This window comes from Glycine soja, chromosome 15 (assembly GCF_004193775.1).
Source record: "Glycine soja cultivar W05 chromosome 15, ASM419377v2, whole genome shotgun sequence".
NCBI lineage: Eukaryota > Viridiplantae > Streptophyta > Magnoliopsida > Fabales > Fabaceae > Glycine > Glycine soja.
The window spans coordinates 12860901-12885761 of record NC_041016.1 but is presented as its reverse complement, the minus strand read 5'-3'; the positions used below and the strand labels follow the sequence as shown (position 1 = coordinate 12885761).

At 33.1% G+C, this 24861-nt stretch overlaps 1 protein-coding gene across 1 annotated transcript; it reads right to left on the bottom strand.

The window, feature by feature from the left end:
• Window positions 1-9873: 9873 nt before the first annotated feature.
• On the bottom strand, window positions 9874-22422 carry LOC114386298 (cullin-1-like). Its single transcript, XM_028346263.1, has 20 exons — window positions 22171-22422; window positions 21640-21815; window positions 21290-21389; window positions 15502-15687; window positions 15243-15290; window positions 14961-15164; window positions 14788-14865; window positions 14547-14636; window positions 14367-14447; window positions 14172-14234; window positions 13011-13046; window positions 12843-12929; window positions 12621-12770; window positions 12477-12532; window positions 11728-11848; window positions 11466-11627; window positions 11212-11355; window positions 10855-11073; window positions 10594-10761; window positions 9874-10492 (listed from the first exon to the last, which is right to left on the bottom strand). Exons 2-20 carry the CDS (start codon window positions 21777-21779, stop codon window positions 10391-10393), a joined length of 2235 nt encoding a protein of 744 aa, XP_028202064.1. The 5' UTR covers window positions 21780-21815; window positions 22171-22422; the 3' UTR covers window positions 9874-10390.
• Window positions 22423-24861: the final 2439 nt, after the last annotated feature.

Here is a 24861-nt window from a genome sequence, read left to right as displayed (position 1 = left end):
CATTACTTAATTTCATCAATTCACACTAATTAGAACAGGCTCCAATTTCTAGGGTTCACACTCAACAGAATAACATATCAATTTCACAATAATTTCACATCAGAACATCAATTAGTCCGTCAAACACATTCAATTCATAGTTATCATTGTACATGCAAAATTAAGATGCATAAAACACCCCAAAATTAACCCCAATTTGATCCTTTAAGGATCCCTACACATGTTCACTCTAACTTTAATTGCAATAAATTCATCCCTTACCTCTAAGCGGACTCACATGTGAAGTTCGACAGCAATAGCGGCGTATCTATCGATTCCTCAAGATTTTCCTTTGGTTGCTCTACCTGGGTTTTCAAGTGTTACAAAGAAGGAGAAGGTATTAAAGCCTCAATTTCACTGTCTCCAATAGTGAGAATGTGCAAAAATGAGTTCTAAAGGTGGTGTCCAAATTTTAGGAGGATCCAGCGGTCAACAAGTCTAGGATCATAGTTTTACTAAGATATATTTGGATGTATGCGAGAAAATGAGAGGATTTAGGGAGAGGAAGAATGGAGAACAAATTTGGAAGGAAGAAGGAACTTTATGTATCGTAAATGTAAAAACTGACCTAATATGTTTCTATTTATAGCTAGGATACTCTGAGCCTATTATTTACTCTATTTTTCTTGATTTTATTATTTTATGAAAAGGAATTCTATTTATTTTCTAATACTATGAAATCCTTATTTTAATTAAAAAAATCATTTCCTCACATTTATTTAATTTCTATAAACCTTATTAATTTTAAATAAAAACTACTTTTATTTATTTTACGAAAAATGGGGTGTTACAATTATCATATTCCTAAACAAGTAGAGATAAATGAAAATACACATATATAATATAAGTATAACAAGTTTAACTTAGCACAATTCACATCATTTTATCACTCATTGCGTAACATCACTTGTCCCAAAGATTTAATCACAAAATTACATTTCACACATTCACATTAATCACATGTTTTGAACAATAAAACTCAAGTACAACACAATGCCTTATACTCACACAATTCATTACCCACCATATGCAACAAGTCACAATGATCATTACACAAACATTATGCAACAAATACACTAAGACTCAATCCTATATGCAATGTGGTACCATGTCAGTGAAAAACAACACCAGAGCGCCTAGGAGTACATAACAAGACACGCCACACAATGAGAATATCAAGTCCTCTCACTAAGGGAATTCATAAGGTGACCAATTAGAGTCACTCTGTTTTACGAGAATGCTCCAACCATATGGGATCAATATAGACTTAAAGAAGCACTCAAACCTAGTGTGTTTATCCCCAAGGCCTAGACTTCGAAGAATCTTTCAGGGCCTTACCTTCCTGATTCAAGTCCAATTTCTAAAACAACTTTTGCTTGCAGACACTGTTCATGAATTATATAATACTCGCAACCTCACATTTATTTTCAAACACGTTTAACACAATGCGCTACAATTTAACACCTTAGGTTCTTAACTTGGAACCCTACACTTTCTTTTTAACACCTCACGCATTGCACTACAATTTAACTCGTCATGGTCCCAAGGAAAAATACAAAATCAATATCTCACTCCCTCTCACGCTAAATTTCTCTTTAGTTGATTTCATCAATTTATGCTAATTAGAAAAGGTTCAATTTCTAGGTTTCACACTCAACACAAGAACATATCAATTTCACAATAATTTCGCATCGGGACATCAATTGGTATGTCAAACACAGTCAATTCACGAATAAAAGAATAAAGACAGAATTAAAATTCATAAAACAACCCAATATAACCCAAAATGTATACTCTAGGAATCCCTACACATATTCATTCTAATTCTCAAGCATGGGTTACGCATCCCTTACCTTTAAGCGGACTCACGTGTGTAGTCCAACAATGATAACAACATCTCTAGTAGTTTCCTAAGATTCCTCAAGTTTGTCCCCTGATTGTTGTGCTAAGGTTTCCAAGTGTTAGATAGAAGAAGGAATTTGAGCCTCAATTTTACTCTCTCTGTGTGAGGGACTTTTATCTCTCTACCAATATTATTTCGCTAATCCCAACGGTGAAAATGTGTGAGAATGAGGTTTGAAGGTGATGTCCAAATTTCAAAATGATCCAACGGTTAATGAATTCAGGATCATAGTTTAGTAGAATAAATTTAGGTGTATGCAAGAAAAAGAGAGGGTTTTGGGAGGAAAAGAAGGGAGAACGAATTTGAGAGGTAAAGTGTAGAAATGTATAAAAATGTAAAAGTAAATCTGATATGTCTCTATTTATAGTTAGGATACTCTGAGCATATTATTTACTCTATTTTTTATTTTTTTAAAATAAACTCTATTTTATTTTTTCATTAAATAAATAACCAATTAAAATATCCCTTTATTTTCTAAAACATCATTTTACTCTGTTTATTTTCTAATATTATGAAACTCTTATTTTAATAACAAAAATTATTTTCTCTCATTTATTTAATTCCTAAAAACTCTTTTTATTTATTAAAAAAAATCAGGATGTTACAATATTGCTACACCAAAACTAACATAAAATTTCTTACAAAGAGGTCTTGGGTCATATACCAATAAAATCAGCTTAGTGTTGATGCCCATATATATTGTTATTATCACTGCAACAAGTATGTATTTATAACATATCTTGTCACTCAAGTGAAATTATTAATGACTTAGGGTTGAAATGCGTTTTTCAAATACCCTACCTATTCTCTAGGGCAAATTATTGTGTTTGCTAAAATTTAAGAACGTGTGAATAGTCACGTTCAAGTTACATCCGATCCAAAGCTACTCTTTGGTAGCCTTCAAAACGTTAAATATGACCGTCCAAGGAAGAAGACGCAGAACCAAACATGCACTTAGCTGTGCCGAAATCTTATCCGACTTCATGAAATTCAGACCTCAGTCTTTCAACATATTAGGAGAAGTCAACAATCCATTTGGACTAACAACAATCCACTTCGAAAAAATATCATCACTTGATTTCGAATTTGTCATTCACATTCATTTCCAACACATCAACCTTGTTTTTAAAACCAATATTCTATTGTATTTCAGCTAAACGAGGGAAGTGGATCGTAACCAACTTGTCGACCGGACAATTTTACGAAACGTGTATACCAACACCCATTTTTTTGGCCCCTTAAATTGCAATGAGGAAATCATTCATATTTGACCAAGTTATCACCCATGTATGAGGAACGTGAAAATAATACAGGGCCTGTAGTTGCAACCCTTAAGTTACTAGATACTACCCACTATAAAAATAACTGAGTGTGCTTACGCATGGTTTTTTTTTCTTATTCCTAGATTCGATCACAACATGCTATTACTATCACTGTTTCATTTCCATCACTACTTTGAGCAAGAGTGACATTGAAATTAACCTGAAGTTTGAGGAAGGTGACATCTATAAATTACAAGTGGACGGGTCCCATTGTCCAATTTGAGGAATGTTCTACGTCACATGACCCCACAATGATTATATAATTTGTAGCATTGAAAATTTTAGATCAAATGTAACCGTTGGAAAGAAAAAGTGCTTTTAGCTCCAGGAGGAACATTCACATTTATCAAAGAAAATTGCTTGTTTTTCTTTCCTTTAGGCAAGCGAATGCAACCGTTTATTTTGCTTCATTCACTAGAATTTTGCACCAAATATCATTTGACAAGTTTGCTCAAGTTCAAAATATCACTTGAATTTAGTCATAAAAGAAAGGAAATATCAGTATAATTTGAACCACTTTCTAGACATATTCACTGGCACTATAAAACAAGTGGTTCTTTACGATCTTTTACCCACCTCTGTGTTCCCTACGCTTTCTCAAGTATTTCTATTATGGAAAATAAAATTGTGGTCATTGAGAAATACGGCTTAGACATTTGAATTTTTTATTTTTTTATTTTATTTTTGTAGATGTTAGTTAACACATAGTAACACATTAAATCTATATGCAAATGTTCCTTAATTAAGTGGTTTAGAGTTCAAATTCTAATTAGTTTTGAGTACAAAATAAATCATGTTAAGAGAAAAATACTCACTTTAAGTACTCTCATGGTCCCTGACTAAGATTTAGTCATTGCATCCAACGGAACTACTTCATTCGTAAGGAATGAGATAAGTTTGATTCCCACAAAATATGCTATTGAAAAAGGATGAAAAATTTTAAGCGTTACTAAATCTTAAATAGATTGTATTATTGTTAATAAAAACAATGATTTTTCTTTGTGCATCCAACAAAATTGCTGGTGCACCCAACAAATTATATGAAGTGACAAAAATGTTCTTCAATAAAAAAATTTAAAAAGGTTTCTCCCTATTTATCACGTTGTTACTACTGTTCATCACCTTCCTTGAGTTGTGAGCGTTCTGTCGTTGTGTCCTCACACCCCGCCGTTAGTCTCTTCATCGTCACTACGCTGTTAGTGATTGCCTTGCCATCATCTCTGTCATAAGTTGTCGTGGTCCCTCCCCCTCTATTTGTATGTTATGGTTTTGTGGTTTAGGAAATCCGTATAACGCATACGGATTGACAATCCGTATTATACGGATTATCCAACTCGTATTTTTTTTAAATTTTTTTAATTTAAAGAAATAATAGTTGTTTTAATTTTTTTAAATTATAAATAAATTAATATTTTTGTTAAAAAAAAACTTATTTTTAATAAATAAATATTTTTGTATTTTTGTTTTTATATTTAATTAATTATATTTGTTTTTTGAAGTTGGTTTTTTTATAAAGAAATTAAGTATTTTGTTTATTTAAAAAACAGTGTGTATATATTATTGTGATTTAATTTCTTTTAAAAAATATGAGTCATTTAATTATATTTGATATTTTAAATTTTTTTATTAATTTTTTATATATCATAAATTCCAAATTTTTATTAGTATATATTTCACAATTTAGTTTAACAAGAAAATGTAGATTTGTAAATTACATTTTTTTATTGATATGGTCATTTATATATTATTACAATCATAGTATTAAATATTTATAAAAAGTGTTTGGAAGTATAAAATTAAATTTTTTTCATTAGTTTAAAAAAATTTAAATTATTTTCATAGTAATTTGTTGAAAAATGAAATAGTGATTTGTTAGAAATAAAAAGCAAAATTGTAGTTGCATTTTGGTCATTAATTTAAGTTTAATAGAATTAATGATGTCAACTCTATATATTTGAAAAAAGAAATTCTATATGCATTTATGAATATATAAAAGTAATAAAAAAGTTATTTAAAAAATAATAAAAAATTTATTTATGAATTATTAATTAGTAATTGATTAAAGTATTGTTTGAACGCTTACATAAATTGTTATGACTATTTTAATGTACAGATTATGGTTAGAATCAAATGTTTGAGTTGGGCTTTAGGCAGGGTTATAGGAAGAGCCTTAGGGAGAGAAATGAGTCGTGATGTGGATGAAGCCCTCCAGCAGCGAAGACCTATAACATCTGCACGTAGATAATAGAAAACTACACCTGTTGCTAAGGATGTTCAGTATGTGGATCATGCAGTTGGCAAGGTCCATGAATAGCCTGAAGAAGCACTTGTTGATGATGTAGTTACTGATGCCGAGGGTTTTTTAGGTGGGTCCCACAATACATCAATTTTGATGGACTATGTTCATCATGTGCCAGTGACTTTTTGGAATGGAGAGATATTTATATTTTTAAATAAATAATATTTTCGTAAGTATTTGTTATTATTGTTGAAATGATTTAAATTTTGATTTTCAGGAATGTCCTGAGTTGAAGTTATCCTCCCATGGAAGGAAGGTTGAGAAATTTGACAAGTCTGCTCCAGAGATTGAAAGGTTAGTAACTGCCACAGGATTAAGTCATCTGATCACATTTTCATTAGACACTGGTAATCAGGGACTTAAATCGACTTTTGTAGAGAGGTGACATAAGGAAACTAGTAGTTTCCATCTTCCTGTAGGAGAGGTGACTATCACCCTCAATGATGTGACATCGTTGCTACATCTGCCCATTACAGGGGCCTTTCATAGCTACAAAGCACTTCATGTGGATGAAGTCATCTTCCTGTTAATTGAATTGTTTGAAGTTATTTAAGAAGAAGCAAGGGTTGAGATAGTACAATGCCATGAGGCTTATGTTCGGCTATCCTGGATGTGAGACATTTATCGTAGCAAATGTGATGCATGTAACACAGTGGACTGTAGTAGCTTGAGCATATCTCTTGCATTTAGTAGGTTGCACACTTTTTGCTAACAAAAGTGTCACACATGTGCATGTGGTATTCTTAGATGTCTTTCGTGACCTCACCCAGAGTGGAAACTACGCATGGGGAGTTGTCGCCCTGTTCTATATGTATGAGAATTTGAATGATGCGTCAAAGAGCAGCGCTATACAACTTGTAGGATATACCATACTTTTACAGGTAATTATAATTTTTTTTTTATTTTAGTTCTGTATTTTATGTTGAGTATTGTTTTGATTTTTTTTTTGTTTTTAAAATATGTGTAGTGTTGGATCTATAAACATTTTCCTTATGTTGCTTCTTCTATTGCTACTGAAGATTATCGTGAGAAGACACTTTGTGCTTGTCGTTGGAAGTTTGAGAAGGCATTATCAGTGTTGATGTATCGTAAGAAGCTGAATAGATTGGCGTCTAATGTTGTGTGCTCGATTCCTTATGATGATCACCAGACATTAAGAGAATTTGAGTTGAAGTAGACTTTTTGCAATTATATAGTCTCGTATAATTGTAACACCCACGAACTACTTTTTATACTTTATACAACTTTAACAATAAATAAAAAAATCAATGGTCAAATATGGGTCATCCTTCGGTATTTTTTTAGCATTGTGATGTTTTGTTAATATTAATTTAATATCTCATATCACAACAATAAGCATATCAAACTTTAGACTGGTTTACAAGTAAAATAACAATTTGCAAATATATCATTAATTAACGTTATCTTCTTTACAATATTAGTTAACAAAATTGATAAATTGCATTCCTGCTAATTAAAGTTTAACGAAATTACACTTAATGTCATTTCTTGCCTGAAAATAAATATCAATTTTTTACTCTACACGTACTTCTTTTATTTATTTATTTTTGTAAAGGCACCTCTTTAATTTATATAACATAATATCATGTTACTTTCTTATTAACACAAAATTCCCTTAATTTCTCATATTATTATATGAATTGAGGTTGGTTAGTTTAATTTTATACATATAAAGAGAGAGTACATCTGATTATTTTTTTTCAATTTGATTTTTTAAATTTATTTATTTTACTTTAATCTCTTAAAGTGTTTTTGTTAGATCATTTTGGTAGGTCAATCAAAATTAACATTACTAGTTTAAAAGAAATAAAGAATCATTCTAGTCTTATAGAAATATTATGAAGAATCAAAGTAATGTTTTAAAAAATTTAGGCACCAAACTAAAGAAAATAAATAAGAGGAAGACAAAATTGTATTTTAATAATAATTTTATTAAATCTAAGGGGTGTAGGTATACATTTAAATGTGCTCACGTGACGGGAGTTAAATGACTATTTTAAGGGATGTGTTTCTCATTTATATAGTAGCATATTTCATCACACATCTTCTCTCCTCAAATAGAAAAGTCCACAATTAGATGTGAAAAGTTTCAAACATCTTGCTAGAATCCAATTAAAGACCTTATTTTCAGTCCAAAAGAAATAAAAATAAACCATCATTGTGTACGTATCCCAGTCCCACGGCAGGATATCAACTCTGTTGGCTTGTTTTCCCTTCACCTCTACTTTTTGTTTTTCCATACACATATTCCTTTTCGGCCTTTTCTACTCATAATTGAAGTGCCATCAGAGACAAAATGGTATATTAACTCAAAACTCATCAAATACTCAGTTTATTTTTACAATATAAATTATAGTTGAACCTGAAATTACAAGGTTATTTTGATTTTTGACACAAGACTTCCCAACAAATTTTCTAAAATTTCAGCCTCCCCTGTTAAATGTGGAGCAAGAGTAAATCCTGGTACAAAATAAATTATTTTTGTTTAATGACATAACATAGATTCTTAAATATGATTTTCAGTCTTTCAAATATGGAGTGTTCGTGTTTTAGTCGCTTAAATTAGAATATTTTTTTTTCAATCCTTCAAAATTCAAAAATTCTTTTTTATTCCCCTTATCCATATATGCATCAGTGAATGGCAAACAGAAATAATAAATCAATAATTATGACGATTTTTTATTGTTAAAATTTAATTTTTAATCTAAATTTCAAAGACCAATTTCTAGTGGTTAAAAATTATCATGATTTGTAGGGGGGGAAAACAAAAAATCAGATTCATCTTCTTTCTTGAGTTTCTTCAAATCTGATCCGTGAGTGAAAAAAATAATACACAAATCATGAACCACAAACAAAATGCAGGCCATCCAATATAATAAAAATGAACAGACACAAAATCAAAAGTTCGATCAACAAATAATGTGGGCCAAGAAAGGGAAGGTTGATGACGGTGGCGTAGATGTGGAAGAGGGCGGAGGAGGAAGGATGATTTGGCGGCGTGGGAGTGGAGGGAGGTGCCAATAAATGGAAGATTGATGACGGTGCAGGATTTGGATGTGATGAGAATGGGTCACGTGGGAAGGGGACGTTTTATTTCTCGGATTCTAATATATTTCTAGGAATAATGTTCCTGAAAATATTATTATCTGGAATATTATTCTCATTAAAGATGTTTGATACATGTTTTTAATTTTTATTTTAATCTAAAAATATATATTAAATAAATAAATGAGGATGAATAAGAGTAACGTAAAAACTTATCTTAAATATTTCTATGGAAATATAAGGTGATTCTTAGTTTGAACATTTATTTTTTAAATATAATTTTTATTTTCAAATATGTATGTAGAGAAAAATAATTTAAGATGTCACGGTATTTTTACATCTTCAAATAAAATTAAACAAATTTTTATTTAATTATTCGATAAACAAGTTTTTATTAGTAATTTTTTTAATTATTTTTAATATTTTTTAAACGTTATTTAAAATAATATTTTTAAAAATAATAACTTCTAATTTATATATATATTTTTATTTTATTCTTAATATATTTATTACTTTTTCTTATTATTTTTTTTAAAATAAATCATAATTTTTTTCTATTATTTTATATTTTTCAAATAATTTAACCACTAATCTTATCAAATACTTACAAACTTTTTAACTAATTTTGTAAAATATAACCTTACAAACATGAGATATATATGTTCTTGTCTTCACGTTAATTTCGTGAAACAAATATCCACTTAATACAAAACATTCCATCATAAACCCTACATGATGTAGATCAACTTTGACTTTAATAGCCAAACCGAATTAAATTTTATATTTTTTTAACCTAGTCAGGTGGTCATCCAACTTCATGCGTCAGACTAAACTCTGCTTATGACTCTAAATTTGTTAGACTTAACAGTTAACACTAACTATTTATTTATCCTTCATAATTATATTAAAATGTTTAAAATATTAAACGTATATAAACACCAACCAATTTAGTTTCCAAAAGTATAATCAGTCATTTTCTTTGACGATAAGCATGATCATTTTAATTCATAACCATGATCACTGTAATTTCAGCACTTGAATTGATAATAGTGTTCATATTTCAAATACAAATTTGATGAAATTGTTCGAATTCAAAGTCTTCTCAAATTTCACCCAAAATAAGTTTCCATTGCCACAACACAAAAAGGGAGAGTATACTTTTGAGTTTTGCAGGAAAAAAAAAAACTTGAAAGTATAATATTATTCTGTCACGTCTTAGTATGACAAATCCAAATATCCCGAGATGTGAAAGTATAAGATCCATTTCCTCGGAATTATCATATAAAGCATTCACCGGAAGAACACGTAATAAAAGGCGACAATGACGACAGGCACAATCTTGAAATCCTTGAGATACCCATTCACTTGATGGTTTTGAAGACGACAATAAAACTACAATTTAACTGAAACTAGTGTTACACGATTTCTATTTCCTTTATGGGGGTTGGGTGAAATAATTAACACAGGCATCAACTAAGTTGTCATCATATGGAACTGCAGCAATCAAAAGGAAAAGGAAGTGAAGGTACCAGTGAGCTGGCCCTACTTATGGAATTCATTACAACTTCTCCAACAGGAGCACACATCTACAGTAATCCATACCTGGATATGGAGGCAAAATGTACAAGCACTCGCAGCTCCTCCTTCCAAGGAAACTATGGAGAAACTGATATTTTGCATGTTCAAATATGATGCTCTTGTTTTGCTGTTTGTATCGAATGCAGTAACCACCACTTCTTTTGCAAAATCGTCAAGACCACATCAAGCCAAGTACCGGAACAAATTTGCATTGTCTTTGTCTCTCTCTAAGTAGTCTCGAGAGATCAAATCTTCAATCCGCTTCTTAATTGCCTTGACATCCGGCTGTGCAAATGCAAATTCATTATTCCATATCAAATATTCCGGATTTTGAGCAACACGTACAAACAAAGCGAATTATGTTAGAAATGGGGTGGAATACAAACCTTAAACATGCGACCTAGCTGCTCAACACACTCCATTACCAACTGTTGGTAACTTAACACCTTCCGACTCTTCATAATACGCACAATTGAGGCATCAATAGCATATCTTCTGTCTTTGTCAACATCCTCAATTACTTTTTTCTTCTCATCAACAGGAGGAAGAGGAATCTGCATGATGAATTACATGTCAGTAGTCAGTAAACTGAATAGAGAAATCAAGATAAGTATGCAAATAGACAATATTTTTTAAGATAACTGTACCTTGATTCTCCTCATTTTGTCCGTAAATTTTGAATTAAATTCAAAATAGTCGGTAGAAGATATTGTTTTTGTGTTTGGTTCCTTGTTAAGAATCTTGTACTTGGCACATGACAAGGAGTGGAGCAGTCTAATAACATCGTCATCAGATAAGTTTAACTGAGTCATTATCTCCGAATAACTCAGTCTATCTGAGGAATTAAATAGAAGCAATGCCGAAGCCTTTTGAAAAGAAAGAAACAAAATTGAGTAAGTAGAAAGAAATCTATACAAATATCTGTAGACATACAAAATGAAAAATGAAGCAATGAGGATATAAACATACACTTCAACACATAAGGGTATCAAAAGAAATATAACCTGATAAGTTGTTACAATCAGCTCAACAGTTTTTGGATCGAATTTCCCACTAATGTTGCAGGTTCCCAAGGAATAAATCCAAGTAAGTTTCCTGTGCTTAGTTTTTGTTTGATAAAATTCCTTGAAAACTTCAACACATCTAACCTAAAATATGTAAGAGGTGTTAATCGTAAACCAGAATGAACTAATCTAGTTAAGTTGAATTAAACACTGGGCCAATAAATTCTGAACAGTTATTATCAACAACCAAATACCATTTCTGCTGGAAGATTGAGATCAAAAGATTTGTAACTAGGCCAGAAGCCAGTAGTCAAAACTGTAACCGTCAAGTCTATTCCAGGGTCTGCATTAGGATTATTGGTTAAATACTCCTCAAAGCTTGTTTGGTTCTCCTTTGCCAATGTCAAATCTGTAACCTGGTGGAAGCCACAGAACCCAATGTTTTCTTTTGTCATTCTACTTATGTAGTAGAATATAGTATACCAGCTCCATTTACAAAGACTTGAAAAGACTAACCATTCCTTCCATCTTTGAGGTAAATTGACCACCACATTGTTGCTTCAGTTTTGTCAAAATACTTCTCTCATGATCATCATTGGCACTCTTGTCAAAAAGGAGCCTTCGAGCAAGCTTCTTCCTACAAGCAATCACGCAAGAACATGTTTGACTATTCTTTTGCAAGCATCTTACAGTAGGAAAAAAGGTAATGATGACACTCAAATTAGCCACAGAAAGCAGAATTCAATGATAGACTACCACCGTATCATCAATCATGTCACAAAGATGCAACAAACTTTTGTTTATCACAAAAATAATACAAAGAGAACCGTAAGGCATGAAAAGCAATCAAAACCCAAAAGGCCAAAACCAAAGAGGATATTGCCTGGCATCCATACTATTAATTTATAGAATCAAGAAGACATTTTCTATCTTCACTTCTTGTCCCAAAAACTACAAAATGTTTGAAAGGTAAGCTAATATGGTATATGGTAGTAAAGGTAGTTATAGAAGTAAAATTTCCAAATAGTTGCAATCCACTCTCTTCATTTTCCAAATACCCCACTATTACTTTCCATTTTAACTATATTTTTATCTAGAGTTTTTCACAAAAAATAACCATCCTCTTTTCTGTTACATGAAAGAAAAAGAAATAAAAAGCTTTGGGACAACATCAAGTTTGGTTCTCAAAAACAACTCAGAAGTAATAGCAAACAACTTAAGAAACATTTCCAAAATGATCATTTTTCTATCCAAAGCTGTTTTACCTATAAAATTCAGCAAACAAATCTTTGTCACTAATATAGGCAAGCAACTTGACAACCTGCAAATGAAACAGAAGAAACCTCAATCTCAAAACCACATGCATCATGTTTATAGAGGTATATGGTACACATGGACTGATGTATTGCCTTTTCAAGAGTTTCTTCAATTGCTTCATCACTCAATTTTTCACTTCCTCCTTTCTTAAGAATATTGTCACAAAAAGTGGCAAGCAGTTCTGCACTTGAGCTTCCAGCGACACCCTTGTTGCAAAAGATCTCAAAAGCCTCCTTAAGAGCCTGTAGGATAAAAACTTTTTAGATAACATATTAATTCAAAGTAACAATTTCAAGTTATTTTATGATCATAACCTTGTGAAAAAGTGTATGATTTTGGAAACAATCATTCACATATGCCAGGTACTTGTCATGCAGCTCAATCACCTTCCGAACAAAAACCTGAAAAAAAGAGATCATTTTCAGTGTTAAAAAATGAATAAATTACAGTTATACTATACAATTAGAAAATTAGGAGATTACCTGCTCCTGTAAACCAACAATATCCTTTTTCTCCGCCTGTAAACATTTTAATTTAAAGGGTAACAGAAGTGTCAGCACTCAGCAGCAAACTTAAATTGTTCCATGATTCACTATTAATTAGAAACAAATTTGCTCGAGAAATGAGAATATTGAAACAACAAAATGCCAGGAGAAGAGCTACTACTACTACTACTACTACAGAACCAGTTAGTAACATCAGTGTAGACCAAAACACATACATGTCCAGTAACTTCTGGAATTGAATGCGATGAGATCTCAGGTTTTCTCATGATGAGGAAGACCAACTTTGTGTCTTTCCTTTATTTATCCCAAACAATTATCACAAATCACCAAAATTGTAAACGTATACATGTCTCTGTCTCGTTCAATGATTGCAGAATACTGATACAATGGTCTCTAAATCACAACATATAATATAATATATAATTATTAATTTACTACTGTTATGATTTTTATACTTGTTTTCCTTGGTAAATAGCAGTTAAAGAGCTACTGATTTCCATGTATATACAAAAACACAGATTGTTTCTCCATGTCACATGGCAATAGAACAAATTCACATACACCCTGTGTTAAGACTTAAGAGAGGTCAATAAATCATATCCATGTGGCTCTAGCTGTCTACGTATAAAATATTTTTAAATACAATTTCAAGTTATAAGCATTAATCTGCTCTTCTTTAGTCGGAAATGTGGCACATGACACATCCTCCAGCAATAAAACTAATTCATACAAACCATGGCTCCAACAGTTGTGTAGAAAATATTCCTAAACACATTTCAGCGTTATAAACATATATTTGCACTTCTTTAGTTGTAAATGAAATATTCAAGATAACCTGACAGAAATCCCTTTTACATTCTCTTAGCATCTGAAACAGTGTTTCATAAATTAATTGAAGACAGAAAACTTCATGCCATGATATGTGAACAGTAAGGTAATCTACACCAAAGTTGAAAATTATCACTTCATCTTATTTATTTACCATCAGTCCACTATTGAGTAAGAATTTTAAATACTTCAATACTGAGACTTAGGATTTAAAAATCAAGCATATCAGTCTTTTCAATGATTATTGCAGGAGAGGACAACTCTACCAACCAAAAATAAAGAAAACTACAGAATAATAAGGAATAATACCTTCTTGGTACTCACTGCATCTTCAGCCAACTTCACTAATGCCATGCCTTCAGCAGTCACATGCTGTGTTGTGGAAGGAGAGAAACCATATTATAAAAAAAAAATCCAAGAGCAAAAGGAGAAAAACGCAAGACCCCAATTTTAGCTGATATATACAAGGGAAGAAAATAGAAAATCTAGGTTCGATGTCACAACCTGTTTAAATATACTGGAAACAGGATCTAAACCTCTGGGTATTTTAGAAAAGAGCCTGAACATCCTTGACAAGTCTTCAACCTAACCATTAAAAAGAAACATGAGATTATGATAAATTTGAATAGTAGGATAAGTTTAAAATATTTATGAATATCATGAGTAGGTTAAGTTTAAATTAACCTTGTCATCTCTTAGTAATGCATGACATCCAGAATGCTCCTTTTCAAGGAGTTGGTTCGCATATACAGATAACAGTTCGTGTTGAACTTTCTAAAAGAGAAAACAGACAGAAAAGTTCAGAAACTAAAAAATGGAAACGTAAAAAATCATCATAATCATAAACAATTGTTTTCATGTTGCTATACATTACTCCATTCAACACAGTAGAATACCAAATAGCAGAAACTAGAGCAAACCATACCTCTAATAACTTTGGCTCACTGCTAGAGTGCAAATAATGGGCAACCCTATCTTTCTCCCGTTTTAAGCATTCCTCAGCCTGTAATGAAAGACACAATATGAAACAGAAGCCAAACAAATACAATATTGTAAATGAATAAACCAATCAATGTAATCACCACAGAGAAATAATACCTTGAGCATATAGTCAGGACAAGAATCTTCTAGGATCCAGTTTGAAGCCTTTCGAGAATAATAAGCAGAAGTGTCTTTGAGCATCGCAGCTTCAAAATCATTCTCATAGTGATCCATTTGCCCCATTCCAATTTCAACAAATATATCTAATACATTCTTCAATAAAGCTCGGTCAATCTGCTCTCCTTCACGTTCTTGATCAATCTTTGAACAAAAAGGATAGGTTAATTAATCTACATTTTTAAACATTGAAATTCTCATTTAAAAGAAAGGAAAACATACAAGGGAAATCACTGCATCTCTCACTTTCCCGTTTAATTCCTTGTAAACCTGGAAATATAAAACCCATTGTAATGAAGCAGCATTAAAATGAAACAAAAAAATATGAAAGCAATCTACTTAGCAGTAGCACAACAAATCTAGTATGTTTATGAGTTCTGATATGAACAAGAATAGCTATTAAAAAAATTGACATAGCATTATCTATGGTTCAGCTGTAAATTTGTAATACTACAACATTCAAGGTATGTAGTAAAATTACCAAATCACGGAAGCAAGTCAACCCAACTTCATTAAGTGGCGGAAGTGACCTCCGGGCAATAAAGTAGCGGTCCAAGTAGTGAAAGAAACGAGAAAGCCACCTAACCATAATTTTATGGTTTGCCCACCTTTTCACAAGTTCTCTTAACATAAATTCATCATGCTTCTCTCTCAAAGAAGGTAATACCTGGACAAAAAAAGTGATAATAATATATGAAGGGTTGAAACAAAATTAGTAACAGTAAAAGATAAAACTGTAAAAATAATTGAAAACATACTTTTTAAAATTTTAGTGGTTAAATTTAATTAAATGTCACATGACAACTCCCCCAATCCAAAAAAGAAACCAATTCATCATGGAATATGTCAGCTATCAGAATTGGTGATTTTGAAAGTGTCAACTGTCAACCAGATATTGCTTTTAGGGTGTTAAAAAAAAGGGTATCTTTATAAGACAAAGGACCAATCAAACTTTGGGATTTGGGTTTTTAAAGTGAGAGATTCACTTAAAAGGGAAAAGTGACTAGTTATAATCACTAAATTGAAAAATAAGTGGTTGAGATTGTAATGAAAATACATGCACATGTATGGCAAACTATGAAAAATGAAATATTTTAAAATATACTCCCTTGATTTTTTTTTTAAAAAAAACAGATATAATTCCTTACCTTTACTTCTACAGTGAATCACTCACTTTTGCAGAAGTCAAATCCCAAACTTTGAGAATCACTTCAACCATATTGCTATCAACTTATAAGGTACACATATGGACTCAATATAAATAAGAACACTTTATCACTCCCACACACACAGAAGTCGAATTACAACAATACAACACAAGTAGTTACAACAGTGCAGAATCCCTTTTGGTAAATTAAATGACGTCATTAGAAGGTAAATCAATGTACTCTCAGTATCTGCTAAAAAAATGAAACAATATGTTTTGTTACTTGTTGTCATTTGAACATTGCCAAGAGCAGATAGTAAAATGAAAATGAAGTCACATAGATCTCTAAACTTTCTCCATCTAGTAGATAGTTTCAACTGCCACTTGTATTTCCTGAAAAGGATGCCTTACCATTTTCTCAAGGGTTTATAAAGATAACTGCTGCAAATGGAGCTCACGTGAAAATCAAAACCACATTGGCACACACATACATAGAGATTATTAGTAGTGGTTCAGTACCATATAAAAAATGTTTATACTCTATATATACTAAAAAATGGTAGCAAAGTAGTATCTTCAAGAGTAAAGATTCAGCTCCAGAGTAATTCATCTAAAATAATGAACTATTGCTTCTGAAAATGAAAGATGTGTGTGTGTGCTGTTTGATTACGTACTGTCATCGAGACAAACTACAAACACCCTGATAAGGAAGACTTAAACCCTAAAATAATGAATACAGAATTCCCTCGTCCTCAGACAAATTATGACACGATCGAGACAGGCAATACATAAACACACATCAATATTTCATGAAAGCTGTTGGGAAATCCCACATTGACTAGAAAAATGACCAGAATATTCCTTATAAGACTTGGGCAATCCTCCTCCCTTGAACTATTTCAAGAGATAGTTAGGCCCAATCAGAACATATCCAGTTTTAATGTTGTCATGTTGAGTCACCCACATACATCAGTCATGCAAACTCCAAGCTAGGTCCAGTCTTGGGCATGAACTAACAGTGTAATCAATTGCGGATTGCGGAAAATGGAAGACAGACAATAATCCAACAGTGTTATAAAATGACGGCCATGGCGGAATATTTTTTTAAAAAGTTAATTACATAATCATTTTAAAAAGTTTCAAAATAAATTACCATGATCTGCACATTATATTGGGAAAACCACGATTATCAACAGTTTTGTGATAAATATCAGTGATTTGGTAGGCCTAATCCGTGTTCACATGCTTTTCAAGTCTCAAAAGTGGCAGATTAAGCAGGAGAGGATCTTCGTATCTTCAGGATAGTCTCAAATCATATATAAATTGACCAATGGATGGTTACATGATCCATTGGTTCTATTGGAATATTCACATGTAGAAAAATAATAATAAATAATGGACACCTACAAATACCATTATTACCTTCTGGCTTAAAGAAGGAAAAACTAAGTGGAAGAATCGGAGGCCAGTATTGTTGGGATTCAGTCAAAGGTCAATGCAATAAAATAAAAAATACATTTTTGTTCTTAAAAAAACTATGCATCATTTTCTCATATATTGTTTTTTTTTTTACACGTCGCATGTTACTACTCTTTTTAGGCCGCCTTCAGCAAGCAAGTATCCATCAGGGGGATCGTTCAAATGTTTTTCTAAGAATTTCTTCTCCTAAGGGTTTCTTCTCTAATATGACAGACCACTTCCACACTATACTTGCTATATTGAACACCTTGGAAAGAGGCGCATCCCGCGTGACAAGTAATATATTATACTTGTTCTCTCTCAGCTGTCTTAAGGTTCGAGCATAGCCTCTGTCACCAGCTATCAACATGACATGTGTCGGTGGAGGATTTTCATAGACCCACCGCTTAAGGTGCTCAAGAAGAGCGTCATCTGCATTGTCTCTCCCAAGTGCACAAAATACATAAACAGCCGAAATAAACTACTCTGGATGTGTGGTAATGCTGAATCACTGAATAAGAAAGGTTACCTTGATTGAAGATGATTCTTATTTTGGGTCGTTCAAGAAGCTTCTCCCGGTTTCGTCGGGATAAGACGTGTGCGCTGGTGAAGCCGTAGATTGCCTCAAGATAGCCGCTGACTTTGTTGGCAATCAGAGCGAGCGGTCTCGATGTAATCATCAATCTGAAGAGGAAACGGCCTCCTCCTCATGTGGTCCTAAAGTTGCTATTTCAAGGTTGTTAGCACTCCCCTGAGTAACAGAAGAGGAAACGTTTCAGAGCCCGTTGCTGTGTATGTATTTTGTGCAGTTGGGAGAGACAATGCAGATGACGCTCTTCTTGAGCACCTTAAGCGGTGGGTCTCTGAAAATCTTCCACCGGCGCATGTCATGTTGATAGCTGGTGACAGAGGCTATGCTCGAACCTTAAGACAGCTGAGAGAGAACAAGTATAATATATTACTTGTCACGCGGGATGCGCCTCCTTCCAAGGTGTTCAGTGATATAGCAAGTATATTGTGGAAGTGGTCTGCCATATTAGAGAAGAAACCCTTAGGAGAAGAAACCCTTAGGAAAACATTTGAACGATCCCCTGATGGATACGTGCTTGATGAAGGTTCATCGACGGCCAAAAAAGAGTAGTAACATTTCGACTGTTTATGTATTTTGTACAGTTGAGAGAGACAATGCAGATGACGCTCTTCTTGAGCGTCGTCCACCCCGTATCAGGCCCCTCTACTCGTCCTTTTGGTCCCATTATCCCTCGTCATCGTTGTCATCAAGTCCCACCAACCTCACGCAAATTTGTGTTTGGTGGGACATCAAAAATTGTCTCATTCCTTCATCGTGTGATGCTTCCCAGATTGATGATTACATCGAGACCGCTCTAATTGCCAACAAAGTCAGCGGCTATCTTGAGACAATCTACGGCTTCACCAGGCACACGATTTATCCCGACGAAACCAGGAGAAGCTTGTTGAACGACCCAAGATAAGAATCATCTTCAATCAAGGTACCTTTCTTGATTCAGTGATTCAGCATTACCACACACCCAGAGTAGGTGTATTTTGTGTTGTTGGGAGAGACAATGCAGATGACGCTCTTCTTAAACACCTTAAGCGGTGGGTCTCTGAAAATCCTCCACCGGCACATGTCATGTTGATAGCTAGTGACAGAGGCTATGCTCCAACCTTAAGACAGCTGAGAGAACAAGTATAATATATTACTTGTCACGCGGGATGCACCTCCTTCCAAAGTGTTCAATGATATAGCAAGTATAGTGTGGAAGTGGTCTGCCATATTAGAGAAGAAATCCTTAGGAGAAGAAACCCTTAGGAAAACATTTGAACGACCCCCCTAATGGATACTTGCTTGCTGAAGGTTCATCGGCGGACAAAAAAGAGTAGTAACATGCGACTTGTAAAAAAAAAGCAATATATGAGAAAAGGATACATAGTTTTTTTAAGAACAAAAATGTATTTTTTGTCCGCCATGACATCCGTCATTTTCCGCTACGCCATCCGCCATATTTTTATGGCGGATTTTTGGCTTTCCGCCATGAACCGCCATCCGCCATTAACAACATTGATCCAAATCATATAGTGGATAGCGTCGTGGCATATAAAGCGGATGTCACATAACGGTTGAAATATAAGATCTATCAATTATATATGTATAAAAAAATTAAGTCGTATGCAAATAAAAATAAATACATAAAAATTGGAATATATTAACTCAAAAGTTCAATTGGCTGTAGATGGCAAGAGGATGTATAACACATGCTGCAACCACAACAATGATAGCAGCCGCAATAGAGGACAGGGTTGTAAACAGATCCGAGAGATTCCACTATGCAATAGCACTATAGTGCCGCCATAACAGCTTATTTAGCACTGTCAACTAATGAGTGTGCACACGCACAAAATGCCAGTTCCATACATCATATTAAAATTTCAATTTTATAGATTAATGTTTTTTGCCACTCAAGTTACTTTTATTTTCCTTGCTTTGAAGTATAAACAGTTATGCATGGAAAGGGAATGTGAGGGAACCATTCTCTAATTTCTACCTTTTATTCCACTTCAAATTGGAGGTGATGAATGAAAATAGCATTGCTGTTACTTTGAGATCTTGTCATCGGCGGGTTCCCCATTAACTGAGATACTTTAAAAAGTTACAAAGGGATATATTGAAATTCTAAAGTTATAATCCCTTACTTTCTATTTTATCCTTTTATTGATGATTGAAAGACAGGTGAACAACCCCTTTCCATTTTATCCCATTCTCTCAAAAACATAGAAACTTAGCCTAACAGTACAATCATACAAGAAGAAAGTTTGTTTTTGTCCATCAGATTTATCTACTATATTCTTCAAGTTTATGAATCACAATGCTCTTGCTCATCTCCCTCAGTCTAAATCTAATACCATTGTCAGTGGATCTCATTCTGAGCCTGCCCATTAGTGCAGCTACCTACCAATTATTATTCTTTAGAAAATACCTCTTGTCCCTTTATTGTCTATGTTATGTTCCTTGTTTTGTGCTGCATTCTTCACTTCCAAAACATTTACTCTTTGTTTCTACTTAAAAGTCAAAATTATTGTTATCTGGTCAAATTGGGGTTTGAATGTTCCAGAACATGATTTTAGATATAACACAGATATACCCTCTGAAAACTACCTAATTGAGGATACACATTTTCCTAAAAGGAAGAGAAGATGTCACTGGTATCATGTCCTAGTGTTCCTGGAATCTTGTGTTTCACACAGCACAATGAAAACAAATTACATTGCGCTCACTAAATCTATGCACTGCCTAGCAAACTTTGCTATGCTCTTACTTTCGGCCTCCATGTTTGGGATGAACCTAAAGCTAATTGTAATAAGCTTCTTTAGCAGGATCTTATAGGGGCTTCTTTCCCCTGTAGGATGCGTTTGTAGCTGGGCCTTGCCCTCCTTTTCAGCCCCCCACCCCCCCCCCCCCCCCCAAAAAAAAAAAAGAAAAGGTCAAGAATATTAGACATGAGTTAATTACACTGGTAGTCTGACCAAGTAGAACCCAGAAGGAAATTAGCAAACCCAGATATCACTAAATTACATACCAAAAAAGAATTTCGAATATATCCTAACAAATAACCATATCATATCAATAATTGCAATTACTCACCGTTGATACGATGTATTCTTCAAACGATTCCCTGTACTTGTCATACAGTTGTTGGGAATAGTCATGAGGCGGCTTCTGAGTGCACATATTGTATATGGTCCTGCGATACAATGTAAAGAAAACTAACTTATAAAAGGAAACAGCCAATCAAATCAAGCAAAACAATTTTACTTAGACACATAAAACACTCAGTGCAGCAGTCTATGGATTATCTAATTTTGAGGCCAAAAAAGCTTTTAAAGAAAGAATCCCAAGAGAGATTTAAAAAAAGTAAAAACAACTATTTTTTCCCAAACATGCACTTAGGACTGAACATGCAAACAGACAAAGCATCACAGAGAGATAGATACGTGTATAGCATCATATAGTCCTCCGAGCTGAACTGAGGCTCGGGAAGCCCTTCTAGAATGTTCTTCAGCTTCAAAATGCCCTTCTGCATAAAATCCCATCCTTGATCTAGGTCAATAGTCTTGCGCTCACTCATGGACATGCCGGCAAACTAAACTCCAAATTTCGACCCCAAAATCTGCAACCAAATGTTCATAAACCCTCGTCAGAAAAAAAAATTCCCCAAACCTCAACCAAAAACTAAAAAATTCCAAATTCAAACCAAACAATTTCAGCTCTCATAAAACGAAATCACAGTAAACAGCGCACAATTCCCCCCGAACTAAAAGCTAAAACTGTTCCAAAACGAGGTTAATTTCGAAATCATCCGCAGATTTGCCCAATCCTATTTCACGAAACAACGCAATCCATCAATCTTCAGCATCCGAATTGCGAAATCCGCGGGTGACGAATCGTAACCACGTCGCAGCGGTGGGAAAGAGGAGCAGAGAGAGATCGGGAAAGCAAGATTGAAAGAAGAAGGGGCGTTTTACCGTGAAGAGAAGAGAAACCACGCGCGTTGGTGAACGAAGCGAAACCCTAAGAATCGTCGAAGGAGAGGAAAATCGAGAAGGAAGAAGATTATGTGCGACTTCTCAACGACAACACAAACCAAGAGAAAAGAAGGAAATCAAGAACCAAAAAAATTGATCATGCACCGAATTGTATTATTGGTCCAGCACAATATTTTCTTTTTAAGATAACAAAAAGTTTTCTGAATTGGATCGAGGCTCTTCAGAATTGACACCACTGATAAGGTCTCACATTAATAACATGAATTGAACTCATATCTCTTAAAATAATAGAATGTTATTTTTTCTATTCTATACTAATATATATCGTTGATAATATTATTTGATTTATTTCTTTTCTCTATCTTTTTGTGAACTTGTTGAGAATTACTATTTTAACTTTTCATTAGCAAATGTTTATTTTAATATAATTAAAATTAAAAAATTATACTGAATATATGGAATGTATCAAATATATTCTAGGAGTGTTTGTTTTACGAATAATTTTTTTTAGTTCCTAAATATTATTGAATATATCAAATATATCCTAGGGGTTGTTTATTTTACAAATGAATTTTTTAGTCCCTAAATATTATTCTTGAGAATAAAATATAAAAATAGTATTCTTTGATCTATTATTAAAATTATGTTTAGTTAATTATTAAAAATGATTGATAATATTTTTATGTTTATAATAATTAAAATATATGTTTGTTTGACATTTTTTTCCTAGAAATATACATGATAATTACTAAAATATTGGGCCACACTTGACTATAGATGTAATTGGTCACAACAAAATAAGATTCTAGTAAATTTAGAGAGTCTAGGCAAGCATTATGTTACTCCAACCAATTTAGAAATATTAAGATTATGGTAAATGGATATCTTTTTCAAATATCTGTCAATTAACATAAGATGAAAAATAAAATTAAATATAACATAATTCATAAAATGATCTACTAATTATAAGATCAACATTGAATAATAAGAACAGTAAATACATTATTATTTAAAATATTGAAATTGTCTATTAAAGAGAAGCATTGTAGGGAAAGCCAAAAACTCCATGTAAATCAACCTTCGCTTCAAACACAGAAATAGGAGAAACTTTCAGCAAAACTAGACATTGGTTAATGAGAGAAGACATGGACATCAAACTAGTGCTACAACTTAATAGTTTATGTTCATGTTGTCAATTTTGTTATTCACTAGCATATAGGATATAAATAAAGTAATAAAGCAATACATAGTATAAGTGAACCACTGAAACCTTCAAAATATAAATTCACACCAATCAAAATATCTTAAACAAGCATTATACAATATCATACATTACACAATACAAACCAAAAAGCCTCAAAACCAATTTTCAAACCAATATCTTAAATAAACAAGCATTATACAATATCATACTTCAGCCTGAAAGCCACAAAAGTAACCCTAAACCTTAATTAGAAACCATTTTTCATAAATTATAACCCAATTTCCACTTTTTAAAATTAAAATAGATTATTGCAGATCAACTTGATCCGCAAGCTTCTTACGGATCAACTTGATCCGCAAGAAGCTTACTGTTAGTCGTCATTTACGACTAACTTTTATATTGAAAAGCTTTATAAAATTTTGTTTTTTCCCCAATTTATGGTTTTTTTTATAGGCTTGTACATATTTTTATGATTAATTTTTGCTCAGTAGATATTCCTTATATTGTGAATTAATGTGGTTCAACCTCAGTTTCAGGTGAAAAGATAAAGAATAAGAAGGTTGAAGCAGCTGGTGTCTCTCTATGCAATGCATATGCGCTTAGCGAATAACATCCGCTAAGCGAGGCACTAGCGAATTGGGAGAATTAGGATGAGAATCTGCAAAGCATTCACGCGCTAAGCGCGCCATCAGCTCGTCCAGCGAGTCATCTGTCTCTTCTGGCGCTTAGCGCACCCAGCTCGCTAAGTCAAAATTCACTTACTCGCACTTAGCACAAAAATGACGCTAAGCGAGCCTTCGAGGACAGAAAGCCCTTAAAAGCTGAAGTTGGCAAAAAAAGGAGAGAGCGTTTGGAAGAAAGCAATAGAGGAATACGTGAGAGACACAACAAAGGAAAAACAGGGCAAGAAAGCATCAAAGATCTCAGCTTTCAAGAGGATTCTAGGTTTTAGAGTGATTTCTAGGTTTCCAGAGGTGGAGGAGACATCCCACCACCGTGTAATCTGAATTTTGCTTCCAAAACCCCCTATTGTAGTTGAAAGGTGATAACTTGTCATGGAAGGCTAAAGCTCTTGTTGGGAATTTCTGCTGAGCCTTGATGTAAAAATCTTTACTATCTATTAAAAGTTGTTTTTATGTGTTCATTGTTTCTATCTGCATTCAATTCTTACATGCTTATGGATTGATCACCCATGTGCGTGTAAAGTTAGGATTTTTAACATTGGAAAGTGTTTTAAATCCTTAGAACTTGATAGGGCAGGCTAGAGAACTGTATGTCTGGACACATAGTGCAGGGATTTAGTTTTCAATATGCTGTAATCTTAATGCAATTCGTTTAGGCTAAGTTCGATGAGGGATTCGAGAACGTGGTTTAATTAGAATTAGTCCATTCATGCGAGGAATCATGGCTTGGGGTAGTTGCCCTCGGCATAGAACACAGAAACAACCTTAAATAGAGAAAAAAAT

What these genes read in the sequence shown, in the direction of transcription:
- LOC114386298 (XM_028346263.1), bottom strand. Translation starts at nt 21,779, where the DNA reads ATGTCCATGAGTGAGCGCAAGACTATTGACCTAGATCAAGGATGGGAT. An exon ending in GTGAGCCAAAGTTATTAGAG is followed by an intron (nt 14,637 to 14,787) that starts GTATGGTTTGCT and finishes TTTCTCTTTTAG; the next exon opens with AAAGTTCAACACGAACTGTT. An exon ending in TGATTGTAACAACTTATCAG is followed by an intron (nt 11,074 to 11,211) that starts GTTATATTTCTT and finishes TCTTTTCAAAAG; the next exon opens with GCTTCGGCATTGCTTCTATT.